The sequence below is a fragment of the Peromyscus maniculatus genome, chromosome 22 (genome assembly GCF_049852395.1).
Source record: "Peromyscus maniculatus bairdii isolate BWxNUB_F1_BW_parent chromosome 22, HU_Pman_BW_mat_3.1, whole genome shotgun sequence".
In the NCBI taxonomy this organism is placed as follows: Eukaryota; Metazoa; Chordata; class Mammalia; order Rodentia; family Cricetidae; genus Peromyscus; species Peromyscus maniculatus.
The window spans coordinates 42181612-42201338 of record NC_134873.1 but is presented as its reverse complement, the minus strand read 5'-3'; the positions used below and the strand labels follow the sequence as shown (position 1 = coordinate 42201338).

Genomic DNA, 19727 nt, shown 5'->3' with positions numbered 1-19727 from the left:
CCCTGCTTTTGATGTGATCAGAGGAATTCCTCATCACTGGTAGCAGACTTGACCAGGACTTTTTCTGTTGCTGAAATGAAATGAAATTTGCATATCCCATTGGTATAGTATGTGAAGGAGCAGTGAGACAGGGATCTGGGATCAACTTTTAGTTCTTCATGATTGAAAGACTATACGCAGATACATGGCTTCTTCATTCTTCAGGTATAACATTGGGACAGAGAGAAATGACCTACTTTCTTCACAAGCACGCGTGCGCACACGCACGCGCACACACACATAAATAGATAGATAGATAGATAGATAGATAGATAGATAGATAGATAGATAGAGAAACATTTCTTAAACTCCTGAAGGACTACCTAATTAAATTAAAAGGTTTATACTGTGTACTTTTTGCCTGGTTTTCTATCTAAAACATGGCCAGTGGTTTTCTCTTTCCTCTGTACCTTCGGTCTCAAAGCTTGAGCTGAGTCAGGATTAACCAAATGTTATATCTGGCCTCCTCCTCCTTCCTTAGGGAGGTGCCCTGGTCCACGTGTACACCGATGGTTCTGTGCTGCTGACCCATGGGGGTACTGAGATGGGTCAAGGTCTTCACACCAAGATGGTTCAGGTGAGAAGCCTGGGCACCCTATCTGGGATGTCTGGTGCGGGGAAGATGCTGGGGGAAGATGAGCAGTGTGAAGTTCCAGGAAAAGCAACAGGCCTGAGAGTACATTTACATATGGCCTTGGGCAAGTCTTCCTCCCTCTTGGTTTGTTTCCTTATCTGTGCTGAAGGATTGACTATGCAGTCTCCGAGGACATGTCCATTACTGCCATCCTGGGCTCGGAGCTCATTGTATGCATGAAAACAGCTCATTTCCCACACTCCACAAGACCTCTCAGGGGAGTTGGGCTAACGGTGCTGGATTGTAGTCAGAATATCTGTTTGGCTACTGAGGTTTATCCAGACTTTTAAAGAAATCCAGTATTTGCTCATGATGGGTTTATGAATGTCTAAGCCAACCAGACCCCACTAAAAATTTCTCCTTCAAACTCAGCCAGGTGTGACAACATCCCAGAATCAATAGCGTAGAGCTTACAAGATTGTTTCTTGCCTCTGGCAGTAAACCTGAACTTGGCCCTAGGAAGAAGGCAGCCAGGCTCGATGCTAGCCTCCTTCTCAGCGAGTGATGTCTCGTGTGTTGCAGGTGGCCAGCAGAGCTCTGAAAATCCCCACCTCCAAGATTCACATCAGCGAGACGAGCACTAACACTGTCCCCAACACCTCTCCCACGGCTGCCTCTGCAAGTGCGGATATCAACGGCCAGGCTGTCTATGTAAGTGAGGAGCCCAGGGGAGCCTGCACAGCTGAGGATGGGCTCTGGATTTGGGGGTCTCACAAGGTCCCCTTGATGGTCTGGAAGAGTCTCTTTGGCTGTCGTCACGACTTCACTCTGCTGCCCACGAGGATGCTATTCCTCCACATGCCCAGTTGATGAGAAACTCCAGCAGCATCATTTCCATCCAAGCCAGGGAGGGTTGGGTTCAGAGTGGGCAGGGGATTGGAAGGGAAGCAGGGGCTTCTGGGAAATAATACTACCCCGGGTTGGAACTGGTTTCAAGATAATGGGCTGATATTTGACTATGGGTCCCAGCTGGGTCCCAGATATTTGCTTCTTTGTCACATGATATACTCAAACAAGAAGCATGATGGGAGACGGTGCCTCCTTGCGAGTCCCTCAGAAGTTCCTCTTGGTCAGCTTAGGTATAGTGTCAGGAGGGCTCTCTAGACAAAGGCCAATGGTGGCCTACTATGGGGGCCACCCGGGTTGCCTGGAGATAGTACTACTGGGTATTGAGTCTTACAGGTATCCTTAGGTGTCACTTGGGCTACAGAGAGCGGAACACTGACATGTCTGGTGTATGGTGGGGTTCCTCCAGGAGGCTTGCCAGACCATACTGAAAAGGCTGGAACCCTTCAAGAAAAAGAAACCCCAAGGCTCCTGGGAGGACTGGGTAAGTCTGAGCTGGTTCAGGCTGCTTTTTTGCAAAGGAGAAGTATATCAACAACGGCAGGGCCTCTGTCCCTACCCAACACATGTAGATGATGACCTTGGTCCACACAAGTAGAAGGAGCTATCCCTGAGTCACAGGGTAAGGACAAGCTCATGCATCATGAACCACTTGATGGGAGTCACTTGAGGAAAGTTTTTGACTCAAGATCTTGATGTTTGTTTGGATTAGGGTTCAGCCCCCTCCCCCAAGCCTGGAAGGATGGAGTGTCTGCCTTAAGCACCTCCTTGTGATATTTTGGCTCATTCAGGCATGGATCCACACAAATGTCTAACAGGCTCAAATGAGGTGTGTGTCTTGACTCTATGTCTCTGAGGGCCTCCCTGGCAGCATCTCCCCTCACCCACCTTTTGAGTCTGGGGGCCACTGAAATGTCATCTGTGAGAGAGCTAGAAGGATGTCCCGTTAGATGCCAGGAGTGATAAAACATAATCTTATGATAAGACATAAGAATGAGCCTAGTTGTCTGAATTCCAGACTAGACTTCTGCATGCTAAGAATTCTCAGAAGTGTTACATGCCTGTAACCTTGGTGGAGGCAGGGGGATGATGAATTAGTGGCCAGCCTGAGCTATGTAGAAAGATAATTGCTCAAAAAGCCAAGGACTGGGGATATAGCTCAGTGGTAGAACACTTACCTATCATTTGCAAAGCCTTAGGTTCGGCTCTAGTGGCGCCCCCCTCCCCACACACGTGAGGGGACAAGGAGAGAGAAGTAACAAAATGGGACTGCACATGAACATGTGATAGTTCAGCCCCATCTCAACAGGTTTAGAGAAAACAAGCTATGGTTTTTGTCAATCTGCTCTCGTTCCCTGTCTCACGTGACCTTAACTTTCCTTTTCCACACTCGTTTCGTTAAGGACCATACGCCTGAAGACTGCTCAGCTCTAACTCAATTCTGGTAGCTTGTGCAAAGGTTTGTCAGGCAATTATAATATTCCCATAGCAGCCTTGATGATAATTGTCTTTCACTCAATGTGTTATTCTGAGCTCTGCCCTCTGCTACCAGCCATGTAGTCCAGTATCCACTATGAGCAGATAACACCAATAAGTTACCCACACTCACCAGTACATGCATTATGTTATATGCCTAGTAAGACCCTAGTTCAAAAATTACTTTCTCTAAGCATTAGCTCTGTCATCTAAAATAGGGGAATAATGATCGCTTGGTGGTGGGTTGGGTCTTTGGAAACCATGATTGTCCCTTCCTGATGGCCATTGTCTTCCTCAAGGTCATGGACGCCTACACGAGTGCAGTCAGCTTGTCTGCTACCGGATTTTATAAGTAAGTGTGATCCTCTTCCTGCCCATTCCCATGTGCTGACAGCTCTGAGCGCTGGTTAGCCCACAGCCGAAAAAAAAAAAAAAAAAAACCAGCAGTGCCCCTAAACCTTGCATGATGCCAATGGATCGGACTCATGCTGATTTCATTCAGTCTAAAGAAGTCTAATGTGCTTCGTTACATTCAATTACCAACTATGTATAAAGGAACAAAGCAGGAGCCACTGTATTAGAAGACCCGAGTTCTAGTCCTGGCCTTTGAGTGTGCTGTCTCCTAGGAGAAGGATGATGATGTTGTTCGAATCTTAAAAGGTCTTTTAATAAAAAACCTGGTTCCAGATATTGGGGTAAAATGCTGAAATATCGGAGAGACAAAGGAACAAGCCATAGACACTTTTTAACCTCTAGACTCCTCAGCCTGAAAAAGCTCAGCCAATAGACCTCTAATTGAATGAGGTTCCTCAGTCGAAAAGGCTTCTAGTTCCTGTCTCCTCACACCTTATATACCTTTTCCCACTGAGCCATTAAAGGTGTGTGTGCTTCCCAAGTGCTGGGATTAAAGGTGTGTGCCACCAGTGTCTGACTCTGTTTCTCTCCTAGACTGAGTCAATCTCATATAGTCCAGGGGTAGCTTTGAACTCTCTGCGTCCTGAGTGCTAGGATTAAAGGTGTGTGCCACCACTGTCTAGCCTCTATGTTTAATCTAGCGGCTTGTTCTGTTCTCTGATCTTCAGGCAAATTTTATTAGGGCACACAATATATCACCACATGATTCCGTCCTGAATTCTGCAGGATTGGATGCTCAGGCACACCATGACAGATGTTTGGGCAGCCTGTGCTAGACACTGGATTTCTTCATAGTGACTTGCCCTCAGGAGAAAGGAGGACTTAGTGGGTCTCTTACGACATACAGAGTATGGTGGGACTTTATCAGTGCAGTGAGACATGGAAAGGAGCACACGCCTTCTACTGTCTTAAAGTTGTATCACGGTGTGATTAGCTAGAGACCCCTCCCATCTGAATTTGGAGTTATATATAAAAAAAAGACATGATTAAATGTGCCGTTCTGTTGCTATGGTAAAATGCCCTGACAAGAGCAATGGGTGGAGGAAAGGGTTCAGCTCATAACTCTAGGTATAAATATAATCATAACAGTCCATCATTGTAGCAGCTGGAGCTTGAGCTATTGAACTATCACATCCACAGTCGAGAGCAGAGAAGAAATGCATGCGTGCATGCTTGCACTCAGCTCACCTCCTTCCTGCAGATACAGTCCAGGGCCCAGGCCATGGCACAAGGACACTCGCACATTCAGGATGGGTTTCCCCACTCCTAATAACTCAACCAAGAAAAATCCCTCCATAGCTATGTCCACAGGCCAGACCAATCTAAACTGTTCCTCCCCGAGACTCTAGCCAGGTGCTTCCAGATTGTATCAAGTTGACAAAATTAAATGTCACAAGTGTCCATCATAATGTTTCTGGGAAATCTAACTGAAAGCTTTTCATGTTTGTTTTAAAATGTCTTGAATGAATCTGTGGGTTATTATGAGCACTATATATTCATATATGAATAGCATGGTCTGCTCATAACCTAGGCTGTATAACTGTATTGGTTACTTTTCTCCTTGTTGTAGGGAAGGCATGTTGAGGAGGCAAGGGTTGATTTTGGCTCACAGTCTGAGGCTATACAGCAAGGACGTGGAAGGCTGCTGGTCACATTGCAACCCAAGTCAGGAGGCAGAGAGCTACACACTGGTGTTCTACTCACCTTTTCTGTTTTCCCTTTTATTTAGTCCTGGACCCCAGTCCATAAGCTAGTGCTTCCATATTCAGGGAGGGCTCTCTGCCTCAGTTGATTCTCTCTGTTTCCTGGGTGACTCTAACTCCATTTAGGTTGATAATAATGAAGGTCATCCATCCCAGTAACCCTACACAAATACAGACTGATGCAGATTTTCTCCTACTTCTCTGACTGTTTGGAGTATGCATAGGTAGGGTTTCTAAATGACCACCTAGATACACAAGATGAAGTCAGAGGTCAGAGACAGTGAAGTTTCTCTGGGGATTCTTGTCCCTCAGCCCTGTGTTAGTTTGGTTTGAGGGTGAGTTCTGGTCATGTCAGTTCACATTATTTCTATATAAGTATATTTTATATGTATGCAAGTGAGTAATATGCATACATTATATGTAATTGTAGGTGGATTTTTTGGTCCCTCCTGCCAGCTCCCAAATAACCACATGGAGACTTCTTACTAATTTTGAAAGCTCCACCAATAGCTTAGGCTTGTTACTAACTAGCTCTTACAATTTAACCCATTTTTATCCATCTACTTTTTGTTTCCTGGCTTTGTTACCTTAACTCTGTTCTAACCACGATGCTTCCTCTCTGTCTGGCTGGAGATTCCCTGAATCTCTGCTCTTTTTCTTCCCAGCATCCTCTTTGTCCTGAAAATCCTTCCTAGCTGTTGGCCATTCGGCTTTTTATTAAACCAATCTGAGTGGCAAATCTTCACAGTGTACAAAAAGATTATTCCACAACATATAATCACATAAATAAATGTATGATATATAGTAAATATATGTGTAATATATAATGCCATAGGGGCAGCATACTTTAAGCCCTGGGCTTGTGAATACACATGTATGTGGTTCACATACTACGGCAATTGCACAGGGCACTTAGGCTCTGAAACGAAAACACACACAGAACACAACATCTCTTTCTCTTGATGTTTTTCTCACATCCCTTGATGAGGTTCCAAAGGGGCCAGGAGATGGGGAATGGCTGTTTAGGAAAGCACCCAGGCTGTTCTGAGGCCCTGATCTTGTGACCTTTCACCTGGAGGAAGGTGAGCAGGTGAACTTGTGTGAGAACAGTTCAGTACCCTCCCAGGCAGAGCCGCAGTCAGTGCTGAGGACCTTGGGTTCTGGCCCACTCACTCACTCTTTTAAGGAAGTGATTTTCACATCCTTCGTGAGCCTAGGCACATCTGTCGCTGTTGTCCCTACCACATAGAAACCAACGTGCTTCTGCTGAGTGCTGCCAGGTTGTACAGAATGCTTATGATGGGGTTTTTGGAAAAATGAAACACGAACCAAATGCGCTAGACTATCTGGGTTTCATTAAAAGTGTGGAGTATTTGAAATGCATGGGCTTTGGGGGATGATGGCTAAATGGGGAAAAAAAAGACTTTCAGGATTTACAGATTTATGGAGCAAGAAGTATGTACGGAAAGGGGGTGGGTCTGCCAAACACACATAAACCTTTTTCTGGTTTCTCTTGCAGGACACCCAACCTTGGCTATAGCTTTGAGACCAACTCCGGGAACCCCTTCCACTATTTCAGTTATGGGGTGGCTTGCTCCGAAGTGGAAATTGACTGCTTAACGGGGGATCATAAGGTAAGACATTTGCACAGAGAGAAGAGAAGAAAAACAACTGGACTGCAGTCTGAATTGCTGGTTGGGGCATGTTCTCTGGTGAGGAAATAGGCCTTGCATCAGAGACAGGTGGATGCGCCATGAAGGCCAGAGAACACATACCTTAGGCCGTGAGCCACGCAGCTTCTGCCTCAGCTCTTTGTGGCTGCAGTGGAAGCAGCAATGAGTGGGGTGTGCTCCATAAGCTGCTACTTCTGGACACTGACATCTAAATGGCAGATCATCCCCTCCCCCACCCCCATGGCACTACATCTTCTTCCTGTATTTTTACAATCATTTGTTTATTTTTAATTTTTTCTCTTATTTGGGAGAGTAAACCTTATGCATACAAGGCCAGAACTCTACCAACTAAGCTATACCTGAAGCCCCTCAGCTATTCAATAATGTAGGTGGTACCTTACAGGCTCTACAAAATCAGAATGCTTTGGATTCAGCCACAGTGTAGTTTGCTGACTGCTTTCTCACATGATTTGCCCAAACTCAGTCCAAAGCCTTAGTCCCTGGAGATCCCCTCTTACCACCCATGGGTGGGTGTGAGATCAGGGCTCCAGCCCACCGCTTACTTAGGTGCTAAGATCTCAAACATCAGCTTTGATAGTGGCAGTCAGGATGTGGTGAGACTCCATGTCTCAGCATGCTCTGTGCTTGAGAAAGTGCTGTTTGGATTGGGACTTAGAATCTAAGTGTCATCAAGACACACCTGTGTAAATTCAGACATTCCTTTCTTCTTGAACTATTTTTCTGTCCACAGAATCTCCGTACAGATATCGTCATGGATGTCGGTTCCAGCTTGAATCCTGCTATTGATATCGGACAGGTAAGGGGGGCGGGCAGCGTGGTGACAGACTACATCAGCCATGTGAGCCCACCCCCACCCTGCTTCCTGAAGGTCCCCAGCGACTCAGCATGTCGTCATTTTTAAGCAGGCCAGCGCATGGTACTTAGAGAACCTCATTCTGAGTAAGGGCTAGATTGATGATCCTTCACGGAACCTCAAAGCAGAAAACAAATAAATATAGATTAACTTGGGAAGGGCACACACCCCAGAGACCAGCATGGTGCACGAGGAGACATTGGATGCTCACAAGTGACACAGACACAGAGGCACAAGTGTGTGCCACTCACTCACTCACTCACTCACTCACTCACTCACTCACTCACTCACTCACTCACTCACTCACTCACTCACCCACACTCTTTGGATTGCTTGGGAATGCCCTCTGGAGGCAGACCTTGTATCAACTACAATGGATGCAAAGATTATTGACAGCGCCCTCTTGTGTTCAGCCTTGGCAGTGCCACATACCACTCTTGAGTAGGGGTCAGGGAGCATGTACTGTAGAGGGTGCGCTAGATCTGTAAGCCATGGAGGAGATACTTCCTCCCAGAAGACAGGCAGGATGAGAGCCCAACGAGGCTGGAGGTACATTTTGAAGAATTTGCTCCTCAAGAAATCCCTCCTATGAGCTTGTTTATCGGTGTTGAATCACCAGGGATGACTTGGAGACAGCATCTCCATCTACACAGTGGCAGGTTTTGGTGAGAATTGGCACTTGCCACTGTGCTGACGAGTTCTGAGCCTCTGTTCTGCCTAAGACCACATTCAGTAACATGCCATCAGAGATGCCTCGGTAGCAAGGCAAGAAGAGCCAGACAGGCAGTTGAAGGCTGTTTTTAGCCTCTTTCCAGACCCCACTATAGGTTAGGTTTTATATCCATTGTAGCTATCAGTATCTGTCCCGGGGCAGGGGCCAGAGGGGAGGTGGTACCCGTGGTCATCTTTTGTCCTGTAGGTGGAAGGGGCATTTGTCCAGGGCCTTGGTCTCTTCACTATGGAGGAGCTGCACTACTCCCCCGAGGGGAGCCTGCATACTCGTGGCCCCAGCACCTACAAGATCCCTGCATTTGGCAGCATCCCCATTGAGTTCAGAGTCTCCCTGCTCCGTGACTGCCCCAACAAGAAGGCTATCTATGCATCCAAGGTACTGTGGCCATGGAGCTCTGCTGCCTCCTAACCTGCAGCATGGGAGATCCCAGTGGTTGGTAAGGGTTTTCAGTCAGCCACCTGGTGGGTCTGCAAGGGATTCCTCCTAAAGAAGGAAGAGGAGTCACCCTTCGGGATGAAGCAGAGACGGGAGTGTGCTGAGGACACATCTTGAACATATTAATTGAAGCTGGCTCCTTCTGGGAGCCTCAGGGAAATTCCTCAACCAATTTCTGTCGGTCAAATTCTGACCTTTGCTCTGGCCCCAGTCATACTTCATGGTCCTTGATCCTCAGAGATGATTTTATGGATACAGCATCTCCATGCTCTTATAAGAATCAGCAAATTCACTGGAGAGGAGGGGGTACCTTCTGATATATTCTGTAATCCCCTCTAGTTGTTGAGATCTAACCTTAAAACCTTACTAAGAAGCCTGGGAAATTATGCAGAGAGCTTCCTTTATTCCTGTCCTCGGGAAGTGCAGAACATGATTGAAAATCAAATTAGCGGGTTGGGGATTTAGCTCAGTGGTAGAGCGCTTGCCTAGCAAGCGCAAGGACCTGGGTTCAATCCTCAGCTCCCCCCCCCAAAAAAAAAGAAAATCAACTTAGCTTATTCACGTAGTCCTATGTCTCTGAAGGAAGGAAAACCATGGCTTGTAACCAATGAAATATTTGCTCATGTCATGGTTTGCTATGCTGTCGTGGGTGGGTAGGGTCTGGAATACATTGTGACCCTGGCCATTGGTTCTTACAAAGTACAATATATTAGGGTCACTAGACTCATGAGAAAAATGTATCTCTGGGGCTCATAACCCCAGAAATTGGGGCTGAAGAGATGACTCAGTGGTTAAGAGCACTGACTGCTCTTCCAGAAGGACCCAGGTTCAATTCCCAGGACCACATAGCAGCTCCCAATTGTCCATAACTCCAGTTTTAGGGGATCTGACATCCTCACACAGACATACATGCAGGCAAAACACCAATGCACATAAAAAATAAATTATTACAATAAATAACCCCAGAAATTTTGGGTCAGTAGTTACAGGAGGTAGAACCTCAACACATACATTTTGATAAGTGACCTTGGTGATTCTGATGTATCAGAATATACATAGGTAGAATATTTCCCATATGCCCCATGGGGAAGGAAAGCCAACCTCTATTAGGAGGTGCCTGTAATCTAGCAGATTCGTACACGTTGTTACAGTGCATGTTAAACATTGCTGTCAGAGCTCCAGACAGACTACTCTCCTGGGCCAGTATCTGAGGAAAGGGCTAAAATACATGCCAAGTTTTTGATCCATAAAACAGTGGCCAGGCATGGTGGTGCACACCTGTAATCCTGGTATTTCAGAGTCTGAGCTAGGAAAGATTGTTACAAATTCAAGGAAACCTAGGTTACTTAGTGAGTACCAGGCCAGGCAGGGCTTCATAGCCAAACCCTATGTCAGTAACAAAAAAAATTATTTAATAGTTTAACTTTCAAAGGTATGTTATATAATTAACACGTATTTTGTTATCATTAGAGAAAATGACATAGTATGAGTTTAAAAAAAAAACCTATGAAGTTCAGTCATTTAAGAAATAGTTTCTCAGGTCTTTATTAGTTTTGGCTGCTTCTTCTTGCCTTATTTGGTGTGGTTCCATTAGTGCCGGGTGGGGTTGTTCCTGGGCATCACCGGTCGTCCTGGTGCGGGACTCACAGCCTGGCGTCCTGGGTCTGTGGAATGACATGGAGTCTGGAACCATTGTGGTTGATTCCCTGTTCTACGTTCTGTCCATTCAGGCTGTTGGGGAGCCGCCTCTTTTCCTGGCTTCGTCTATCTTCTTTGCCATCAAGGACGCCATCCGTGCAGCTCGAGCTCAGCACGGAGGTGATAACGCGAAACAGCTTTTCAAGCTAGACAGCCCCGCCACTCCGGAGAAGATCCGAAATGCTTGTGTGGACCAGTTCACCACCCTGGTAAGATACTTCTCAAATTCCCGTTTCACCCCGGGGGAGGACGGGCACCCGTCTACGGGCAGACTTGAGGGGAAGGTTCCGCAGAGAGGAGAAACGTCAGGGTCTGTTTCACCGGGGCAGCCTTGGGTCAAGGACTGCCTTCACTGAGTCATGTGCGACACTGAGTTGAACTCACAAGAGAAGATGAGCACTCGCTTTGAAGCTGCAGCTTGCAGACGGGCTTCTCTCCAGGTGGGAGGGGCGCGTGCATGCGGTCCAGCTGCTACCCACAGATTTCATCATTTCCCAGCTGGCTACAGGTGATGGATAAATCTTCAGAAGAGCCCCGTCTTTGCTGCTAATCCCTGTCATCTGGGGACTCCTCTGTTAAAAACACCACGTGGGGTGCTGTGGAGAGGGAACAGGAAGGAAACAATATGATTAATGGCGTTTCTTTCAACATTACCATTTGCCTTTCTGACGCCGGGGCCATAAGCACCCTTAAGGACTTTTTGCAGCCTTCTGGGAAGCCAGATGACTACATTATGTGGTGACTGACTTCCATCCTGGAGGGGCATGTAGTAGAACAGTGGTTCTCGACCTTCCTCATGCTGCGACCATTTAATACAGCTCCTCGTGTTATGGTGACCCCCAACCATAAAAATAATTTCATTGCTACTTCATAACTGTAATTTTGCTGCTGTTATGCATCACAATGTATGGATTATAGTCAGATATGCAGGATCAGGATATCTGATAGGTGACCCCTCCCAAAGGGGTTGTGACCCATAGTTTGAGAACCACTGCAGTAGAGGAATTCTGTGGTCCTCGGAATCCCTTGGGGGAAGTCCCCTTGTTTCATGTTAGGTAGATGATGCCAGGCTAAAGGAGAACATGCTTGGAGCATGTTTTTCCTCCATGGACTCTGAGAGCCAGCCCAGCCTGAGCTGTGCAATACAGTAGCTACACACAGAGATCTCTAATAGAACTCAAAACCTCTGTTGGATTAGCAGACAGGTAGGGTTTTGAAATTTCACAGCCTTTGGGTTTAAAGGTAAAGTCAATACTTCCTGCTCCCAAATATTCTAGGCATGAGGAATGGATGGGTGAGGGGGGGTCCTAAAGGGAGGAATATGTGCCACCTAGACCTCAATAAGGAGAATGAAGGAGACAGGTGGATTCCCATCGGGTCACTCTCGAGCCTGCTGATGATGGCTTTAACTGGGAGGTGAGGACCACAGAGCTTGTGGGAGGTCTTAGGTCATGCAGTTCCCACAGCTGCTCGGCTTCATTCCTGTTACCCAGAACCCACCATGATCCCCACTGCTGATGGTTACCCAAGCCCCTGTATCTCTAACCAGAGTGGGTACCTATGGGTGGGTTGCCAAGTTAGCAGCTTGCAAGGAATGAGATGCAAAACTCAATCATCTAAAGAGGTCCGCAGAGGCGGCCAACCCAGAGCAATAACTCTTTTCCTCCATAAACACACCAGTGACTGTAAACCCCTGTCATGGATTTGCATGAAACAACTAATTCCATGTATCGGTTGTGTTTTCTGCGAGTGCCATGTGTAAAGGGACCACTTCTGTGTTGTTTAATCACCACCTCTCTCGAGCCCACTGGAATGGTTGCTCCACGGCAAGTGTTCAGTAAAAATAAACGAAGGACTAGGAATTTAAGGGGTCCCGGGCTGGGGGTGTTCCCTGTGGCTGAGACTGTAAAATGGGATTTGGTCTTAGCATGGTATTGGCTGCGCTAGGAGGAGGTGGCATGTATTGGGACAGAGTGGGAAGGATACCATGAAAAAAAAAAAAAAACATGGCAATGAGAATTCTCTTATTCCTTCCTAGTGTATCACTGGAACATCGGAAAACTGTAAGCCCTGGTCTGTGAGGGTCTGAAGAGCAAGTCCCGGCAGTGTTTTGTACTGCAGTGGGGGCTTCCATGGAGCTGGAAGCGCATACTGTAGTATCTGGATTCCTACTTGCTGCCCGGGAGAGCTATGATTCAGCAGGATGGCATTTTTAAGAAGATGGAATGCGTTAAGACAATTTTGGTCCGGATAAATGTTGCAAACAAAATGATAATCAAATGGAGAAATGTTGGGCTTAAGTGGCAAATAAGCAGCTTGGGTCATCTTGAGTCCATTTTTGATGACGTGTTTGAAATGGGCTTAGGAAGCCTTTGTGTTATGTCCCTACTCAGGGAATGGCCTGTGTAGCCAGGATTCTCACACAGCTCCAGAAGCTTCTCTGGATCCAAATGCCTTCTTCTGAAAGCCTTTCCCCCAAACCAGTGAATGCCACATTGTAATCTCAGATCCACAATCGTATTTTGCAGCAAGACAGCGGAGGGAGATTAAAACCTCCAACTACTTTGGGTCATGGAAGACAATAAAGAATGAAATGAATTTGAGGTTAGTTCCAGTATTACTGACTATTAAAGTAAGATTATTCTCTGATGTAAAACTCTGAGTAATCCAGTTATTGAGTACATACAGTGTGATGGGTCTCTACCATACCTCCATGTATATATAAAAGATTTGGCTTAAGAACTTTCTTTGGGCCGGGCGGTGGTGGCGCACGCCTTTAATCCCAGCACTCGGGAGGCAGAGCCAGGTGGATCTCTGTGAGTTCGAGGCCAGCCTGGGCTACCAAGTGAGTTCCAGGAAAGGCGCAAAGCTACACAGAGAAACCCTGTCTTGAAAAACCAAAAAAAAAAAAAAAAAAAAAAAAAGAACTTTCTTTGGAGTAATTTCCACCTAGAAATGACGATACTGAAATCAGTATTAGCCATAGAGAAAAGCCCGAGTTTGACAGTTGCCTGCCCTTCAAATGTTATCTCTCTTCCTGTGCTTCATTTTATTGGGAAATGAAAGGGTTAGACTCCAGTAATCACTGAGATCTTCCCCTGCTCTATAAATATATGACCCGAAAACTCCAGTTACATAAGGGAGCTGCAGCTCTCAAAGCCTTGGCTTCTTTTGCTCTTATGCAATGCCTGAGCCTAATGAACCCTGTGTAGATTCCCTCATGTGCTTGCAGTGAGAAGAACAGGAGAAAAGATAAACATCCCCTTCCATTGCCCTGGCAGGAAGCTCCAGTACAACACAGCCCTGGAGTGGACAGTATGATGGGGTCAGGTGCTTTCTTTGAAACTGCCAGCCTGCCAGACAGAGCCTGCATTTCTGACCATGGAAGGACAGGCAGAGAGGATGCCGTCCAGTTTTGTTGGATGCTACCAATGTATGCAACTATTAGCTGGTTGGCATGTGAGAAATGCTCATGAGTTATCATATCAAATGCTAGCATCTTTCATATTGTAGCCAGTGTTTGTTTCTAAAATGTGAAACGTGCATCTCTCTCTCTCTCTCTTTCTCTCTCTCTCTCTCTCTCTCTCTCTCTCTCTCTCTCTCTCTCACACACACACACACCATATTCTTTTTCCATTTTCCCATCTCCCTCCCCCTCTCCCTCCCTCTGTCCTTCTCTCCCTTCCTTTCTTTCTCAGTCCCATTGAGACAAGGTCTCATGTGTCCCAGGCTGGCCTCAGACTTGTGTAGCTGAGCATAACCCTGAACTTCTGATCCTCCTGCTTCTGTCTCCCAATTGTTAGGATCACAGGCACCTGCCACCTTGTTCCATTGGTGAAATACTGGGGCGGGACCTGGGGCTTTGTGCGTGCTAGGTAAACACTTTACCAAGGGGGCCACTCTCTTCCTACTTTACACACAAACACCTTTGAGTGTGTTCTAGGTACGCTGTTGTTTACACGGATAAGATTGACAATATTTTAATCACCAAGCTGGCATTTAGAGTGGACTATACAGGTCTGTTTCAGGTGATTTTTCTGAAATGTTATGAGGTAGGACCCCCTCATTAGTGAGGTTTGACCAAGCGGGCAATGAACGACTGGGAATTCCCTTGTGTGCTTAGGTTGAGGCAAGAACAGAGTGCTCATGGAAGCTCACCCAGCAAGTGCTTTGTGAACTAGAACTCTGAAATGTTGGCTTCCGAAGACACCCTGCCTTGCCTGCTGTTTTATCTTAATCCATAGGGTGCTTTAAGTCCCTTGGTCTTTCTAGGGCTAGCCAACGTTGCCTGCAGTGTGGCACTGCAGCCTGTAGAGGGCGGTAGAAGATTGACTATAAGACAGGCGTCTCCAGATGGCCCAGCAGCGTGGCATCTGTGATTATTACTAGGAGACTGATTTAGGATCTCCGAGTAGATCAGATATCCTCAAGGGCCTCCCCGGGAGCTGGATTTGAACCTGACAGGCTGACAAAATCTTCTCAAAGGAGCTTTTTCAAGACGTGGGTCAACCGTGGGAGGATGAGCGCCAGATGGAAGGCTAGCCGGGGAAGGCAATTCTTGTTTTTTTAGAACATCTGCAACATGCCATGTGCCAAATTGAATGCTTTATCTACAGGGCCTCATTTAATCCTCCAAGTGGCCCTGAGAGGTAGGTACTCTGATCCCTGTAAGCACAGGAAGGAGGAGCCTTACTCTAGACACGCTGGGGGTGAGAGGGTTAAGTCAAGATTACTAACTCCTAGAAATCCACCACAACCCAGGAGCAGCTCCCTTGCCTTGAAGGCTGAGAGATCTGGCATGCCTTGGGGGAATCAATCTGCCCGCCAGAAGGGCCCTCTGCTGTGCAGAATGATGGAGGCTAGTGAAGGCATCAGAATCCCTCACTTGTAGGTGGGGTAAGGACTCCCATATGGGCACAGAAAAGATGGTGACTTGTGGTAAGGGAAGCTGGTAAACCCCATCCTACTCCGGGGTAAGGCAGCTGGGGGCAGAGTGGAGAGGACAGGATGGAGGTCATAAGGAGGGGAACCCTGGGCAAAGGATAAGAACAGAAATAGTTCTGGCTGATTGATTTATGGCTGGGAACATCCCCGAACCCGAGATATTTTTATCTTTAGCTGAGGGAGCACTTCCCAACAGTCCCCTCTGCTGCCTATTTTGGGTCCCCGGATAAGCCTATTCATATCTTTCAGCTTCCTTCAGTGGCTGAGGCCTGAGATCGGCCTGATGCCCCCAGACCCAGGAAGTTGTCCTTTTGTTTTATCTCTGTCCTGAAACAGAGAAGGACATGTCCCTAAGTCAGAAGACAGGCCCGTGACAATCTTGTCACCTGAAACAAAACAGCATTTGGAAATGGTGGAAATGACAGCATCTGCCCAAAGGGATTCTGACGTCATCTCTGTCCCCCAGACCAACTCAGCATTCTAAAGTTAGAAGAATCCTGGGAACCATCAAGTTCAACTAATTTGCGATGGAGATGAGAAATGTGAGCTCACAGAGGGTGACTGGCTTTTGTCTAGATCCCCATGACTTAATGGCAGAGCCGGGATTATGATACAGCCTCTCAGCTCCAAGTCCATGCTGTTGCAACAAAACCGTGTATCTGCTGGTCAGATGGGCTCTCTCTTCGGCCGCCTTCACTCAGGGAGCTGCTGGGTGGCAGAAATCTGGTTTGCCCTGCTTTGGGAGGAGGCGAAGGACCAAGCTGAACACTGTCTTCTGTGTCTCTCTGACTGTGCTCCGGGGATAAGATGCCCAAATAGGACTCCTCCGTAAGCCACAAGTGGAGAGTAAAACATTTAAGTGTAGAAATAGTATCTCTTTCCAAAAGCGGTGCTAAACTGTCATACGGGACTTACGGGAGGAATGGCGGGAAACTGATGTCTGTCTCCTATAGCTCATCGCCCACATCAGAGGAATAAAGCATGACACTTCAGAGGCTGGACAGAGGTTTCTTTTAGAGCTAGAAGACTGTATATTATCCTTGACAAAGAGAGGAGAGAATGTGTAGGCTTGTATGCATGTGGGGTGTGTGTGCGCGTGCACTCACTCGCTCGCTCGCTCGCTCGCTTGCTCTCTCTCGTTTGTGTGTTGGGGGCATATTTCTCTAACCAGGGAGGGAAGGAGGAGAGTCATGTGGACCATTTGGAGATCCAGACCAAAAGATCTGCTTGGGAAGCTGTGGTCAAGTCAGCTTGAGCCATCAGGACAGTGAGAGGTACAAGGCCAGGGTGAGGGACCCTCCTGTAGTGGCGTACAAGGGCACCAGTGGGCCGTGGTGGAGTGCAGCCACCCAGGAAGACCATCTGGGAGACTCACTGTCACTCCAGGGGGAAAAGGAACACTGTATGAGGCCACTTGCTCCAGGGTGGCCTGTGAGGAATGTCCTGTGTCTTCTGTTACAGGTGATGTCTTCCCGTCCTATCCCAGCCCCTTTTAAGCATGGAGGAAGGTAACAGTCCTTTCTCTCCTGGTGAACAGGACTAAGATCAATGGTTCTCACCTTGGAACACAGTTGTTCTTGTTCTGACATGCTTCTGCATCAGTCCAGGATTTTTTAAACAACCTAACCAAAGCTCCCCTCCCTCCCCCTTCGCAGTCCCCCACCTTCCCTCTCCCCCCTGGAGTGCCTTTTTGAGAGTCTGAGTGGCATGTCCCTGTTTGGCTAAGTGCTGAACCAGCCCATGTGTGTGTTCCTGAGGTCCCACTAGGAACCTTATTTCTAGGTGTCCTTATAGGTGGTGACATCCTTGTGGACACTTGTGGGATATTTCTACACTGTGTGAAAATGTATTGTTGTGGTTGGTATACTAACAAGCTGAACGGCCAATAGCTAGGCAGGAGGTATAGACAGAGAGGACTCTGGGAAGAAGAGAGGCAGAGAAGCCAGCCAGCCATAGAACAAGTCAGACACACAGGATGAGATAGAGGTAAAGGCCACATGGTAGAATGTAGAGTAATAAAAATAAGGGTTAATTTAAGTTATAGAAGCTAGTTAGGAACAAACCTAAGCTATAGGCCGAACTTCCATCATTAATAAGAAGTCTCCATGTTGTTATTTGGGAGCTGGTTGGCGGGGCAGAGAAAGATTCGTTACAGGAACTTCTTGGTCTCCTTTTCCACCTGTGCTAGACTGAGCCCTTGTCTCTGGACTGCTGGCTCTCAGGTGTCGGGACCTTGGTATAACACCCATGGCCTGCCCCAGCCCTCTCCTTCTCCCCTTTCTCTCCCAGGCAAGTTGGATGGCTCCTCTGAATCTCAATCTATTCCCATGTAAAAGAGTAACATGAGATCACTGGACTTGCCTGGCTGTTGGGAGGAGTGAGTGAGGTCAAAGGGCATTCTGGGGGCTGGGGATATAGCTCAGTGGTAGAGTACTTGCCTAGCATGCATTAAGACTGTAAGTATAATCTCCAGGACAATCCCATACTGACCAGCCAATCACACTTTGTAGGGAGCAGAATTCTCATGGTTGTCAGGCCTTTGGTCATGGTTTGCAAAGAGATGACCACTAGGTAAGCATGAATAAGCTTTCCAAAACTCAGGTGGGAAGGAAGATGTCAGTGAAGGCATACTACTGAGCATCAGGGGGTGTGCAGTAAGGGGGAACAGGCAAGCATGGATAATTGGGGCCTTGAACCAGGTGAGACTGGTTCCTAGCATTACACTTTGATGTAAACAACATAGTGATCGATGACCATGTATCAACTTCAGTAATTCAGTAATTTTCTCAGCACACTGAGCCCCACCCCCCACCCCGCACAGCGCGACGACTCCCTCTCAGAGCCCCACAGCTAAGTGGCACAGATAAGACTGGACCAAGGAGCCCATGAGCCTCACCCATCTGGTTTCACAATCTGTTATTCCAACATGTAGTCCTATTTGTTTTATATATTAATTTACATCTTAGAACCAGGTACCTAAGCACTGTGAAATTCCAAGTACCATTAGATTTCTTTAGGACATTCAGAGTTTTTTTCTTCCTGTTCCATTTTTTTTTGTATGTTCTCAGAATTTATCACAAATTAGCTATTCTTTCCTACATCCGTAATATCCTTAGGTCCACATTTTCATTCCTAATCTGCTATAGAGATTCATTTTATTAAACAATAACCATCCATCCAGATAGTGAGCCATCTTCCTGACAAAAATCTAACATTGACTATACACTAGCTGTTATGATCTGCTCTGGCAGGAAAATGAACCAGCTTCCTCTATCACTCAGAGTATCACAGAAGCCAGGAGAATTATGACCTATGCAGAAATAGTAGTAAGTTCAGGTAGACTATAGCAATGGCTGGAGATAATCAGGAGCTGAGTAATTGAAAAATTCAGAGGAAAGCTGGGTGGTGGTGGTGCATGCCTTCAATCCTAGGCAGGTGGATCCCTTCAGTTCAAGGCCAGCCTGATCTACAGCCTGGTTATATAGAGAAATCCTTTCTCAACAAACAAACAAGCAAACAAAAATTCAAAAGAAGGAAAATTCACCTGTAGATGAAGGAATAAGGATGTTTCATGGAGGTGGCATTTGTACTGATGCTAAATGATATTCTGTGTTTCAATCAACTTTAGGTTACTATGATAAAATACCTGACGCAGTTTATCTAATTAACAGTTTGGGAGAGTCAAGTCCAAGACTGGGCAGTGTTATTGTTTTGGGCCTCTGGCAGGGGATGTGGATGGAGCACGTGTTGGAACAAATGTCAACATTCAAGCTGCAGAAATGAGGGTGGGAATCCCATCATCTTAGCTCCAATGATAAAGGACCTCCTACCGAGACCTACTTCTTTGAAAAATATTTTAAAAACTGTGTTTGCTTACTTATTTGTATATGTGTCTGTGTGTCTGTGTGTCTGTGTGTGTGTGTGGGGGGGGGGGGTTGGTGCAGGCCTAGGAGCCCACGCAGAGGCCAGAAAAGGACATTGACTGGCCTTCTTTGTCACTCTTCATCTATTCCTTTGAGGCAGCATCTCTCCCAGAACCTATAGCTCCTGTTTTCACAGCTAGGCTGGAAGCCAGCAAGTCCCGGTGACCCTCCTGTCCTCACACACCTTGGAGCTGAGGTTACAAGTGTTCCAGAGACGCTCAGCTTGTTATGTGGGTGTTCAGGTCCAATCTTGGATCTTCATAATTGTGCACCAAGGGCCCTTAACTGCTAAACTATCTCTCTAGCCTCCAGGACACCCCTTTTAAAGGTCCATA

General features: G+C 46.8%; 1 protein-coding gene across 1 annotated transcript in view; it reads left to right on the top strand.

Annotated features, from left to right (window-relative positions):
• The window catches only part of Xdh (xanthine dehydrogenase), a 66206-nt gene extending 53025 nt beyond the window's left edge, over window positions 1-13181 (top strand). The window contains exons 28-36 of the mRNA XM_006990685.4: window positions 521-616; window positions 1196-1324; window positions 1929-2003; window positions 3295-3347; window positions 6632-6746; window positions 7537-7602; window positions 8579-8767; window positions 10558-10734; window positions 12564-13181. Coding sequence (XP_006990747.1) covers window positions 521-616; window positions 1196-1324; window positions 1929-2003; window positions 3295-3347; window positions 6632-6746; window positions 7537-7602; window positions 8579-8767; window positions 10558-10734; window positions 12564-12614 — 951 coding nt within the window. The 3' untranslated portion in view covers window positions 12615-13181. The remainder of the gene's footprint in view (window positions 1-520; window positions 617-1195; window positions 1325-1928; window positions 2004-3294; window positions 3348-6631; window positions 6747-7536; window positions 7603-8578; window positions 8768-10557; window positions 10735-12563) is intronic.
• The last annotated feature ends 6546 nt before the right edge of the window (window positions 13182-19727 follow it).